At 29.9% G+C, this 15,429-nt stretch overlaps 1 protein-coding gene across 4 annotated transcripts in view; it reads left to right on the forward strand.

Annotated features, from left to right (window-relative positions):
• Pkc53E (Protein C kinase 53E) overlaps positions 1 to 15,429 on the forward strand; it is a 72,870-nt gene that overhangs the window by 30,008 nt on the left and 27,433 nt on the right. For all 4 annotated transcript variants that reach the window (XM_087404595.1, XM_087404596.1, XM_011064367.2 and 1 more), the window contains 2 exons: positions 9,626 to 9,657; positions 9,749 to 9,831. In XM_087404595.1, coding sequence (XP_087260721.1) covers positions 9,626 to 9,657; positions 9,749 to 9,831 — 115 coding nt within the window. The remainder of the gene's footprint in view (positions 1 to 9,625; positions 9,658 to 9,748; positions 9,832 to 15,429) is intronic.

Raw genomic sequence — 15,429 nt, forward strand, 5'->3', positions numbered from 1 at the left:
CTTGCTTTAACTTGTCTTTTTAAGGATTGTTCTTAAATATCAAAGAAGTGCATTTATAATGCCTCTAAAGTCTAATTAATATACGGAACTTGGACTTCAAAAACAAATTTAAAATAAATTTGTAAATTGTGCCTTATGCTTTTTTATTTTTGCGTGGTTGTTTTTTGCACTAAATTAACAATAAGAATAAATATTTTTAGTATTTATATTGAGAGAGAGAGAGAGAGAGAGAGAGAGAGAGAGAGTTTTAGTTATAATAAAAAAAGTGATTAATTTGATCACATACTGTCAAATTTAATGAAATAAAATTAAATATTTCTTATATATTAAAAATAAATATTATTATAAATATCTCGAAAGCTTTTTATCTTATTTCCATTTAAATTTATAATTTTGCGTTTTTTTTATAAAAATTATAAAAATTCTATTCTATTATAAAAAAGAGAAAATATTTGGATGTCGAAAAATTTGTTTTCCTGTAATTCTTTTTATATATTTATTTTTTTCAATCAAGTGATAATGATTTTCTGAATTTAAGACTTGTAACTTGTGTTTATAATGATACTTTTATTGAAAGAATTGATTCGCAATCGTTGGTTCATTTCCTTTGTATTAATAGAATATAAGTGCAATTTTTTTCCATAACCGTAGAATCGCTACATTTCTATTCTCTCTCTTTATCCTCTATTTCATCGTATATCTAACGGCGAGAAATAGGTATCCGGATAATTGCTGAGAGTATCTGGCAGACGGCCAAACTCTGCCTGCTGTATTGTTTACTGGGCGTTTTAACCTACCATGTACATTTGGATGGGAATATGAGAGAACGACGTTCAGATTATTTATTGCTATACTGTGCATTTGTATAGTTATTATACATCATTATCATAATAATAAAAAGAATAATATTATGAAAAATATTCTAGTTTTTATAGATATTATATCATACGGAAAGAATTTTTTTTTAGAGTTTACCCTGAAAATATAATAGTTATGGGACAACATTGTATTTCGAAAAATTTTAACATAAATCTTTCTCATTTATTAATAAAACTACAATAAACTATAAAATAAGTTTGATTAATTCACTGAAGTGCTTGATAAAAATCTTTAAAATATTGTATTGCACAATTGTCATATTTTCAGGGTAAATTTTAAAAGAAAATTCTCTTTGTGTAGTCTTATTATCACTATAATAACATCTAGTGATATCTATCTTGTATTTAGTAAGTAAATCTAAAAAATAATATATTTAGAAAATATATATGATTTAAACTGCGATCCATTTGATGCTTTAAATGTTTCAAAGTGTTTGATCGATCAATCGCTTCGAAATATCCATAGCGCTGAGTGGATTGCATTTTTAAAAAAATAGAATACTAAAAGTGTAATGAAAATTGATTAGTTGAAGAGAAAATAAAGTTTTGTCATTTTTGTCGTACTATTAGATTTGTTTCTTTAAAACAAAAATATTTTTTAACAGAAATATAATTTTTAATCGTTTTCAATGTTTTTATAATAAGTTATATTATGTATATATAAAGAAAGTTCAATAATATCACTATTGATTAACGAGAACAAGATTAATAGATTCTTAATGACAACTATTTACAAGAAGTCAATATTTTCATTTTGTGTTATAATACATTACGAATGTAAAAGAATAAGATGATAGAAATGCTGATAGAAATACGGTCACGGTTACTAATTTTGACGTAGAATTTAGCGTAGAGTTTAGATTAATAGATATGTTGAAAAAAAGAGCTCTTTATAAGACAGGTTACAAGGTCATTTAACTGTTAGTGATCTAGTGTTGATGTGAGATTTATTTATTCTACCGATAAGTACTCTGTCCGGCGTCACTTCGTAGAGAGTGCTGTCGTTGGCAATTCGTTGTCGACAAACCGTCAGTCGACGTAAATGGTTCTTTTTATATTAGATCCTCATCACACTACGTGTCATTAACGATGTCATTAATAAATGTCCATGAATAAATCGCGTTTGCGATGTGGAATGTGGGCCAAAATAAATCGTGCGTGCAGTGAATTTTATAGGAATTCTGCATTTATCGTGGCTATTGTTGCATCGCAAGTGCAACCAATTCCGATTCACGATAGATTTCGTCTATAATATATTTTGCACGATTTTATTGAATCATTTCCCTAAACGATTTATAATATCCAATTCAACTGTCCAAATGATAGATTTGAAATTTGCGAAATCCGTCTAATTTCAGACTATTTCGTAAAATAGCTTTTTGAAATAAAAGAACATATATGTTTAAAATTAACTTTCTCAATGCAAAGCATTTTAAATGCAAAGAAATAGCAATAAAAATGTTTCGTAAAATTTTTCATAATTTAGCTTCGAATGCTATAAAAGTATAAAAAAAGAAAAATATATCTTCTATATATAAATTACTGTGTTTTCGTTACCACAAGTAAATAAACATTACTTTTTTAATAACGAGCTAAAATTAACTTAAAAGTAAACCTGCATGTCTATAAATAGAAAAAAATAGAGAAATTATAAAAATCAATTTCATTGAATGGCTATAATACATCAAAATCAGTACACCGAAGATAATACTGATTTTATTTCTACACTAAGAGAAAAATGTTTTGTATTTTTGTAACTATAATGTATTATTATAATTATGATTATTACTGCTATAATAATAATAACAGTAATTATGTATATAGCAGTAATAATCATAATAATATGTAATTATAGTTACAAATACCAAACATTTTTCTCTCAGTGTACTGAAATGACAGTAACCGAAGATACTTCTTGTACTGATACGTTATTGCATGACCCAGAGTGAATTTTTTCCGGGTAATTTGACCGATTCATTGTCCATTTCCCGTGATTTCTCGATTGATTTCCTCCTGGCGATTCGACTACTCTACGTTCATTTCCCGCGAGTCAGCGCGAATAGCTTTTTCTCTGAACGGGGAAAAGCTGCTACGTGTAAATCATCAGCAACTCGTGTGTTTACTTAGACAATAAATAAATAAATAAATAAATAAATAAATAAATAAGAGTTATTTGAGCCGAGCTGGATGTTTTTTGCTAGTAGATGTATTGATATTAAATAATATCATAATAAGAATGACAAAACAATATTTCAATATATAGTCATTTTCAGTGTTATAATAAGCATAAAATTATGAAAAGGTCCATGAAAATTTGCAAAGATTTTTTTAGATATACATTTTTTTGTTATTAGTCCAAATGTGTTTACATTTCAATATAGTAAATATACGGAAATGATTCCTGTGTTATTTGTGATTATAAAGATGTTGTTAGAAAATAGAATCTAAAATTTTCCGCTTATTATTATGTTAATAATTACAATTGTTTAAATTGCATTCCTTTATTTTTAGTGCTCTGTGAATATAAACATTTAGATAATGGATAAAAAAATATTTGGTGATGTATGCAGTTATTACTATGAATATTATTCAAAGTTGACTGAAATTTAATTTAATTTCTTTGATTTTTTTATTATCCAGAGAAATTCTAGAAAGATTATGACTTTTTCATTCAACTATGTTCATTTCCGCTTTTTTTTTCAATACAAATATGATTTTGCATGCGTGCGTACTGTACGACAAAGTCATTTCCGCATCATGCCATATTGCATTCCAATTAAAAGTCCATAATAATATATGCTAATTACAGATTTGTTATATGTTTGTTGCAATCTCTATTTTCCTCATTTCGCCATTGTGCATTAATACTTTCATTTAATCGCGAACAATCCCGGCAGAAAAAATTCCGTAATCCATAACCCTTTATCTTACATGGCTTCCTACCTTTTGCCGTATATGTTCTGCCCTTAACCCTTGACGTCGTGATGTCTTTTTGTTGCGTTCTCGTTGCACGATGTGCGTCATCGATGTCGCCCGTTGTTAAGTCTCTTTTATTTTTGGTATACGCGCGTTCGCGCGCATCATCGTAACTTGTCGGCATGATTGCTATCAACGATATAATAAAACGACCTGATGCTTCAAATGATGAAAAGAAAGAAAGTTTATGCATTTTTTATTTTACATTTTAGTAAAATATTATTTTGACTAAACAGAAAAAGAAATGCAATGACTATTCCCTTGAAATACAAAATGAGAAATTTTAAAGAGCTTTAAAATATCTTTTTTTTATATTAAGATCTCCAAGCAAAAATTGTTAAGTTTAATATCTGTAAGTTTGAGTGTTACATGTAATTAATTGCACTTGCAATAAGAGAATAAAAATAATTGATTATTTGGAGAATAATATTTTTAGATCCTTTGTATAACATTCTTTTATGTTGAATAAAGTAATTTTCGGGGAATGTATAAACAATTTTTTGAAAAATGTAAAAAGGAATGTCACTTGCACGCGTCGATTGAATGTAAAAAAAATCACTGGGTACAATACAAATATAAGTTTCGAGATCCACGTTTAAAAAATCATATGTATTTTCGTTCATAGGTGTCAAAAAATGTATGAAGAGATCTCGCGTACGATTATTAATTTATGAAGCACTCTTTTTTTTTCTTTTGAATTGATTACATTTTATACAATTTAGTTTGATCCAAGGTACGATTTAATTGAAAGGTTAACAATGACTAGCCGTCGAAATGCATTTTCAGTGATCGGCGCGAATGCTCAGCGGAACCTTGAAATATTGATTTGCTCGTTGAAGCTGATTTAATCGGCAATCCAACATAGAGTCCTCGCCCGTTAGAGTTCATAAACAGCGATCGACATTGAAATGCACTTTTATTCACCACTGGAAATGAACACTACTTTTTTTCTCGCGATCGCATTGTGTATTACATTTTTTATATTATTGCATAGTTGAATGTAGGCCCAGTTTCACGATTCACGGTTAACTCTTAACCGAGGTTCAACTTATTCATTATCTCTTTCCAATTCTAGAATTGGAAAGAGGTGAGAAACAAGTTGAACCTTGGTTAACCCATTAAGAATTAATCATGAGTTGCGAAACTGGGCCGTAACGATATAACATTATCTAAGATTAAACGCTTATAAGATGAAGCATCGAATTGTAAATGTGTCGCTTGTGTTTAATGTATACATTAGATAAGGATAACAAGTTAGACAATGCGTATTTTGTAAAGCGACAGGGGATTTATGATCGAGATTAATGAGACAAGATGTGGATATATGCTGCGTAAAATATCTTCATAATCACAACATGAAAACAGTAACGACGTTTCCTTTATGCTTCACACGCTACAAAAAACCTCCATAAAAATTTAATCAATTTAATTCCATAAAAGAAATTATGTGCACAACGAAGATTGTAGATATTCGACAGCAACAAATATACATGAAAAACGCAGTTGCTTGAAAAAGAATTGTTTTATTAACGTCGGTAACGTTCTAACCGATTTGATTTATCACTTTTACCGTATCCAATCATCGCTTGATCAAACATTTTCAAATAGCATTTTATCCACGTAATTAAAGGCTTCTAGTTAAATGGACAAATGAGCGATATTCTCCTAATTGTTGTAGCCGTTTGTGCACGAGACGTTTGCATGCAGGCGTAGAATCGAGTATATAACGAATGCGTGATAATTTACAATTTATGAATGTACGAGTGTGGGTTTAATATAAATTTTGCGTCACGAAATATATCCGGTTGTTTGAATGATTTTCGTGCGCACTTCACGGATGGCTTGCGGATTAACTAACTCTGATTAGCGACGTGATTTTATTACATCGTAGTTTCAATTACAACGTACGTAATGACGAGAAAGAACATTAATGAACTCTGATGACGTACATATGTGTAAAGGCTATTCTATTATTTCTTTATCAAGGCATTTAATTAATAAGAGTAATTCTCTGTAGATGACATTTGTAGAAATAAATTAACTTATAATTTATTAGGGAATTTATATACTTAAAATATTCTTCTGATTCTTTTGAAATACTTTACATATAAATTGCGTTTGATATTAAAACATTTATTAATTTAGTTGATGATGAGAATTTAATTAATAACGTTATTAAGTCTTAATATACTATATTCGACGTTGAAATATAGTCACGATGTAATCCGTCCATACATAGAGCTTCAAGCGAGAAATTGAACTTGGAAAGACCAGGTGACTAGCGCATCTACTTGACACTGTAAATATTTATACGCATTGTGTACCATAGGATCGTGCATTGCTGTTGCAGTAAATGTGTACGGTACATTGTACGAAGTTATTGTACGATTCCGAATAAATCTATACATTACCTACTTACACGTTTATAATGGTTGTCCGAAAAGCACGCGAGTAGTGAAATACTATTGTAATAAATATTTAGTAGAACAAAATTCTCGCAATGATTTATTTAAATGCAGCCAAACGATAATATTTTTGCGCAAATATTATTACGATATCGAAATTGTAATATTTTTTTTGGTGTATTATAAATAATTTTTAATCAATAAAAAAAGCCTCACAAAATTTTTTACAGTACATTGCTAGCTTTAGTACAAAAATGTCGAAATTTTTTTAAACATAAAAATGATTCCAAATATAGTATCTACAAACTCTTTTTACTTACCAATTTTTTTTTTCAATTACTATTTACATTCAATTTCAAAATGATATGTTCTACAATGCCCCGATAGATTAAAAATAAATATATATCTATATTGAAATCATGAGATTAAGGAAAAAATGGAATTCCGGACTAACATCGAATAATCAGGAGAAATCGAGAGGAACGTAAAGCGCTATTAAAATTCCATTTTCCGTATGATTGGGTTGTAAAAATTCTTTTACAGGAAATTTGAATCATGATTGATGATTCTCATGAAAGAAATGTGTTTTTTTAACACCGAGAAATCATGAAACTTAAGGTAGTCTATCTTGAAGAATACAGACAGAGAGAAAGAGAGAGTGAAAGAGAGTGCGCGCATGTGCTAGAACAATGAAATCATCATTTTGAGAAGCCAAAGTTTTGCTATGAGTATTAATCGGTGGCTGTTATCATCTGTGGGGCTTCGTCTTGCATTAACGTAGATTAGAGAATCTATCATAGAGGATGAAGAGAAAGAGAGAGAGAGAGAGAGAGAGAGAGAGAGAGAGAAACTCGTGAACCTTTCCCTAACACTTATCTCTGCTTTACTGTTCGTTCTAGACATTTCGACGCACGGTGAATGAGCTATTAAATTTTAGAAGAGCTTAAACTTTTAATAACCGTATTTACGTGAAAGGATGCTCGCGCTAATTAACGAGCCGATGGTAGCGACAGAAATGGATTACTTACACTACCACGTGATGTGACTATTAATATCGCAAAAGTTCTGCAGTCGATTAAGATATTAAAATAATCGAAGAGTTCAACTGAGAAAAAGTAGAAATTAAAAAGAACTATATAAAATACACTGTAAAAAGTAATGTTTTATTCTTGTCTCCATGTCACTTCAATAGACAATTCAAACGCGTAGTGTTTTGTCTATTGAAAAAGTTTAAAACTAAAATATCTTTAAGTGTTTAAAAAATGGAGACAAGAATAAACATTTTAATATCTTAAAATTAAACACTTCTTTTTTCAATATATACAAAGTATATTAATATATTACACAACTAGATCTTTTTAGATTTATTCAGATTTATCACATGTATAGAAAAATAATTTTTCCGATATATTAAATTTTATTTTTTAATATTGTAAAGTTTCTCTTGTTTTTTTTCTTTCTTTTGTAAGTAACTTTTTTCTCTTCCAAAATTGACTAAATTTACATTTTAGGATAAAATTTGTATAATTAATAATAATTATAATATTCTTTTTACTATGTTACTAATGATATATTTAAATTTACATCTTTGTAATTTATGGAAATAATATCTGCGTCAGTTTCATTTTATCTACCGAAAAATGGGAATTGTCACGAAATGCAAATATAATCCGTGACTAATTGATATAACTATTCATAATCTTGTTACTGTGCACGATGCTATAAGTATCGCGTTACGTATTAGAAACCGCACTTAATTCGAGCCACTTGGGTTAAAATTATTTTGGCAAAGTTGACGATGATCACGCGAACTCTTCCTTGGGACATAAATCGCTCGTGCAATTACTGTTCCACGAGAATTCGCGAGAGAGAGGAAAATTATAGAGGAATTATATTGTACTCTACAGCTGTAATGTGTTAAATTTTGTCTCATAATACTGAATGTAATATCTATTTTAGTTTTTATTAGTACAGATCTGAAGTTTTTAGTTTTTATTAGTACAGATCTGAAAACTCTATAAATATACTTATTTGCTTTAATTGATGTGTTACTTTGATATTATACAATATATGTTTGAATTAAAATAAACCTTGCGATTTTTGCCACAATTGAAAATTGATAGATTCAAAAGGGAAGATATTTCTAAACATTGAAAACATGAGTGTTCAAATATTTACGTGGATATTTAAGAAAAAGTAACATTTAAGTCATATGTACCCATTTTGACGTATGTTTCCCTCTTTTTTTAAAAATAATATTAGAAAAATGGAAAATAAAATGTTTCAATACTTTTATAAGATTATTACGTTTACTAACGTATTGATTGTTTATTAACATTTATAAGAGTACATAAGAATTACTTTTTCAAATAATTGGTTTGTCTATTTTTTGTTTATCTATTTATTGGGTCATCTAAAAAGTATCCGCGGTTTTTAGATGACCCAATATAATTATTTCCATGTGTTGTTTTGTAGATGAATTTGAATCCATGGTCTGGAATAACTTGAATAACAAACATTAAAAAAAAATGTTACAATGATGTATTGTCAGTATACCTCTAGATTAGTTATATAATTGGCTCTATCTTACAAAAAGTTTTCTTTCTTTGGTTATAAACAAAAGTTAAGAGAAGAAAATATAAACTAAATATAACATTATAAAATATAAATACAGAGCTACAATATAATGAACTACAGAAATTAATAACCATCTCTCGCTAGTTAGAAAGCAATTACTTACCCACGAAAATATTACATCACGACTACGCCGTTCTACATTTTGCTTTGCCGAATAATAACAGAATAACAAACTGAGCAATAAACTGATACAATTGAGTTAGACGAACCGCCTGCACAACTTAAATGCTATCTGTTAAATTTACTGTGTAATTAACAACCACAAACAGCGAATAGGACCGTTATATAATATTGAGTACTAAACTATATAGAGTCCGGTTACCTTCCTAGTCGATATGTCCAAAATACAACATAGGGATATCCTAAAGATATATTTGAGATATGTGATATCCCTATGATGTATTTTCTGTTGTATGGGACTATGGATTGTATTATAAGAGCTATATTGAGATATACTATATGCTTTACGTATAACTTGCTTTAATGGATTCTTTTATTATGCGATGATCTTGATAATGCTATTTCTATATATTTCAAAGATAAATTTTTTAAATTATCCTGACATATTTTTAGTTTATCCAATTTATAAGCGGTACCTATAAAACTTTCAGATATTTTTTGTTTACATTTGTAAATATGAATTGTGTGTGTGTTGCCTATGATACATAATTGATTTTTTTCACTCATGTAAAATATCCATTAACGAGTTTGTCCCGTTTCTTGTTGCAGGGGCTTCGGGAAACAGGGATATCAGTGCCAAGGTAAGAAAGTCAGACAGATCTCATCGGTTTTACTATTTGTCCAAGGTATCCTTGAGAAGGAAAACTAGGAATCGTTTCGCTTGTGTTTCAGTTTGTAGTTTCGTCGTTCATAAACGATGTCACGAATACGTGACCTTCACATGTCCGGGGGCCGACAAAGGAGCTGACTCGGATGTAAGTACCGATGTTATATTTAAAGCCGAATATTCTTTTCTCTTCACATCTTTCTTAACGCGCAGACTATCTTGTCTTTTCTTCTTTTTGTCCCCAGCCAAGGTTTCTCTTTCACAGTTTTCAATGAATTTCTGAATATAGATTTTTCATATGTAATTTCCTATAAAAATGTAATCTTCAAAGACTTAATGAATGTAAGATGAATCATATATGAAATTTAAGAACTAATCTAGTATCTGTAGAAACGATGAATTATTTGTTAAATATATATATTTATTAACTATATTTTTATCATAATTTTTTATTTTTTATTTCTTTATTAACTTCATATATTTTATGAAAAAATTTTTTCTTTGAGTATAATATTAAATCACTAACAATGGCTTGGTCTTTTAAGGCACAGCCGAATTTTCAATTATGAATTTAAAAAAATAATAAACTGCGGGATATTTGGTATTGCCTTTTAAAAAAATTTTAATAACATTAAGATTATGTGTGTACAAGGATGCCAGACTCCAGTTATTTGTTTTCGTTGCAAGGACAAATAAAAATCGTACCTGTCCTTAAACATTATTACATTTAAATTTATAAAAAGTAAATAAAGTACAATCCGGCTTCTTTGTGATAAAAACTTGTTAAGAGTTTCATAAGTATAAGAATTTTTTCAGATTTTTATAGTCCGGAACAATAAAAGAATCTGCTGTGACCTCAACAGATGTTTTTTAGACGTCTTTAAAACGTTTTATGTCTCATTTTTGAACATGCGTGTTATTTGGGAGTTTTCATTGAGTTGAAAGAAACGAAAGTTTAAATAAAGTTTGTTTTTAATAATATCAAAAAAATTTTTCAGTTATATGTTTCTTCTATTCTTTTGAGTTTTCGAATTTTTGTATCCAATATTAATTTATCTTCTTACACAAAAGTTATTTTGATTAAGTTTTATATTATTGCACTATAACGTCTAATAGTCCGAGGACGAGTCAAAACGTCAGAAATATAACAAAAGTCTCTTTGTACCAGAAATAGGTCACAGGGAGTAGCTTGAGGGTTGGTCAAACTGGTCAGGAGAGTCAAATAACTGTTTGACATGTTGAGCTCTTAAAGTTTCGTGCCTCGAGTAAGCACGTAGTTCGTCATCGCAGCTCTTTGAATTTCAAAAAGTTGAGTGTTTCGTAAAAAGGCGGGTACGTTAAATATTAATATGTCATTTTAATAAAGGAAAGATTCTTGATTTGATTATAGATATATTATATTTCCTGTGTAAAAAATGTCGCAGATTAAATTTGACTTTTGTAAATGATAGAAAATCAAATTCGCATGACAATGTTACTTTAAAACCGATAGTTTTATAAAATATTCTACAATCTAACAACAAATGTGCGATAAAATTATTTATGATGTTAAAAACTTGTGACTGATAAAATTATTAATTCTCCTTGAGATTGAGATTTTGAAACTTTTTATAATGAAATTATGATAAAATAATAAAGTAATGTAATTATTAACTATAATGTAATTATAATGTTATTATAACATAATTGATGTGAAAAAATAGAAATGATAATTCATCGCTAAAAGAGTTACTATTTATAAAAAAAAGTAGCGAATAATACAACTGAATTTTTTTCTTTATACATATATTTTTTTTGTTCTCTCATTGTCCATTGTTTTCTTAATTTTTGATTCTATTTACAACCATAATTTTTATTAAAAAAGTTATTAATCGTAAAAAGTTAAAGTTGACAGAATACTCGAATTCCTTCTTATACCTATATATTATAACCCTTGAACTACATTCGAGCGACAGTAATGAAATAAAGAAAAAAGGAATGCGCGCGCGAGTACATGACGGTGGAATTTTCATTACATTAGTTTGAACCGCAAAAGAGAGTCAAGTTCCGCGTGTGAACGTGGGAGAATGAGGTACGTGACGGCGTTTCACAAGTGTGACGTTCAATTGAGTGTGCGCTAATTGGCTGCTGCACAGCCGCTAAACGCGTGTGAAACTGTCTCATCCTCGTAAGGTGCTAAAGGGTTGGGGAAGGGTGGCAGTACATATAATCAATATCGAGGTCATTTTCGAAGGCTGCGATAAATCGCACGCCGTCACCTTGTAAATGGATAATAATAACGTATACGTAGCGCGCGTCAGTAATTCGTTCAGTCAATCTGCCCATAAGAAGGTAGCCTTTATTAATCTGACGTGCATTAGAAGAAGCGAACTAATTAGGTTACAAAATCACTAGAGTAGAGTCTTTTGAAAAAATTGCAACGTTGCAGACATTCACACAGCGTCATTTGCAAGAAAAATTTGCCTTGTTAGATAGTTACATTTAACACTTGTTAAAATTATAAATGTACAAAAAGATTCTCGGAATTATGATAATTAGTAGGTACATAATTAACTATTGTATAAAAATATAAATATTGAGATAAATAAATATTTATATTTTCATATATAGATGAGAATAGGAATAAAAAAAATGGTTATGAATTTAACAATAAAATATATTTTTAATTAGGTGATTTTTGCTGTAGGTTTTAAATACATTTCGTTCTTTGTGACTTTTTATTTATTTTTATTTTCTATGTTTGAATTATGTTGCTGGTATTTATTAATAAATATTTCAGCATCTTTATTTTTTAATTAAAAAAACGATTAGTTCATTACAACTTTTGCGTTGGTATAAAAATTTCAGTATCAAGGGGATAAAAATTTCAAGATATAAGTATTATACATGGCATTCGGTAAGCTATCTTCGAATTTCTTTACTGCCGAGATACGGAAAGCAATGTTTCTGTAAGAACATAGAAATTTATCGCACTGGATAGCATCGTTTTCATCTTTTGGCTGGTAAAACTTAGCGTTGTTTAAAGAAACAATGAGTTAACAAGATTAGAACACCAAGAGATAAGAGGAATGAAGAGGATCCTTGGCTAGAGTAAAAAGAAAGAAATGAGAGAAACCATACCCGGGGGCTAAAAGCTTCTTCTCTCATATTTGCCTCGCTCACTGCCTATTGGTCTAAGCCACCGCGTCCTTTTGCGCTTCATTTAACCACGCTTGTAAGTCTGCGCAACGATTATCAAAACAACCAAATATTGGGTCATCTAAAAAGTATCCGCGGTTTTTAGATGACCCAATATATACAAGCAAACAATATATCGGATAATATTGTTCCCGATGTATTCGTCTGGGAGGGTAAAACGTTTCCGGCTCGAAACAATTTCCCCTCGTAAAAACAGAGTTACATCTTCCTCACCATTCAATCATTGAGGAAACCGATAAAACTTTCCCTGATAGTAAAATATATCTTTCTTCTTTGATCGAATAAATATGAGTAACGTGGGATACGTACGTTGCATCCTCAGAAAGTTTGACCTTAACCTCTACAGTTATTTTAGCTCTACAACGCCAAAGTTTAATCGAGAACATTAATATTAGAAAAAAGTAAACTTTAAATTGTTTGTTAACATAGGATTAAATACATCCCACGTTTCTCCCCTACAGTTAAGAACGTCGACCTGAGAGGATCTTCTGGATGTTGTCATTTATTTTTTAGATAATTATGAAACTTTTGAAGATGATGTCAAAGAAGATTTTAATATTCGAGTCGTAAACGTTTTCCCTTTGTCGCGTTAGGAAAAAGTTTTACTTATTTCTGGGTGTTTCCAATGAACTAATCGAGAGTCCCCCGCTATTTCCTTTTGATCCTGGGCGCTGACTTCTTGTCCTTCCTTCTCTATGCTTCTGCGCTTCAAAGGTAATCCTTTCCACGCCTATTGATCCGCGCGAATATCGGCGATCGTGGATTTCCCCATATAAGGCGCATAATGCATTTTCATTGTTGGACACAGGCTGCGACAAAGGAGAAAAGCGCGCGCATGTGAGCGAGCGTGGATAGCTTCTTTTTCTTTATTCTTTCTGTATAAGTCGCAGTTAACGTAGGAATAAAATCTGCGAAGTATTCCTACAATATATATATATATATATATATATATATATATGTATAATAACATATATTATCAGTTTTATATTGAATGATAATAGTGCACTAACGTTTCACGATATGGCATATTATTTCGTGAATCTATTGCAATGCACACATTTGAATCGAACTTTTATAAAACCGAATCTTCATTTGAGAGAATGACATTTTAATTCTTTTTGAGTTATTTTTACATAACTATAGATAGTTATTAATTTTTTGATAATGCTTGGATTAGACAATTTCGAAAATTTGCCAATATCGAAAATATTGATATTTATATTATTATACAATAAAAATATCTTGTGCAGTATTGGCATTAAACTATTTATAAATTATTAATGTTCATTTATTTTAATTAGAAAATAAAAGTCTGAGCTAAGTATTATCTAGAGTTTAAATAATTCAGTGTGTGAATTTTATATATATTTTGTAAATCCAATTCTGCAAACTGCGCACGGAAACCAATTTATTCACAATTGTGAATCAAAATATCAAGACTGAATATCGATTTCAGCGCACAGTTCGCAGGATTGGATATATGTATAAAATTTACATCAAATTAAGCACTAAGCTCAGACGTATAAAGCTTTTATTTTTTAATGTACGTTATGGTATTAACGACACTTTATTTAATATTGTTTATTATATTTATTGGACGTGAATTATTTTTTCATTGTGTACATTGTATGAAGAATATATCAAAATTACATAAAAAATATTTATCAATTATATTCACGTTATAATTTGTTTCTTGATCTGCTTATTATTTAAATGTAAAATGTTAAAAATGAAAACAGGGATAGATGATATGTGATGAAGCCCAGATTTTATTTAAGAACGACATCTCTTTATCGTAAGTGATTATACTGTCACACACATAACTGTCAGGATGATTTAACATTTCTCAGCCTCCATTCTGCGTTTCTGTCGAGAACGGTGACATTACTTTCCATTTGATAATGCTTCGACTGGACAGCCATGTAATTTCTAATAGCCAGGTGGTTGCTAATAATGAACTACCGAGGAACGGACTAATCGAATTTGCGCCTCGACCGGCGAAACTTCTCGCCTGGCGAAGCGGAAGCACCCGTTTCCGCGATGGCCAGAAGCATCGGAAGGCTTAATGCACTAGTTGCATGCCGGATTTGCGACAACCGCCAAACCTCACGAAACTTCCTGCGAGTTTGTTTCGATTTCCGCTATCCTATCCTCGAACATTATTTAGGAAACAGCGGCAGTAGCCGGTTTCGGGAAATTATGAGAACGCTGGTTGTAGGCTGTTGTTTAATCCTGTTTGAATTTAAGACTGCGCCGTTACATAATTTTGTATTACAGCTTCGAGAAACACTCGATAATGTCGATAATTTAAATCATTGTCAGCCTCTAGCATGACATTCGATCGTTACCATAATTACAATAACTAACTAATATTAACGGGAAGTCAAAGAAACATGTTCGATCGCTAAGCTTTAAAGAGCTTACAGATCTTTCTAAAATAATACTTTGTTTTCAAGTAAAACTAAACTGGATTAGAAAACTTCTTTTTATAAGAAAATGTTTAAAGCTTGAGTAAGTTTAATGAACTTTGAAAGACTAATCTTTTCAA

Source organism: Acromyrmex echinatior, chromosome 3 (assembly GCF_024713525.1).
Source record: "Acromyrmex echinatior isolate Ae372 chromosome 3, ASM2471352v2, whole genome shotgun sequence".
NCBI lineage: Eukaryota > Metazoa > Arthropoda > Insecta > Hymenoptera > Formicidae > Acromyrmex > Acromyrmex echinatior.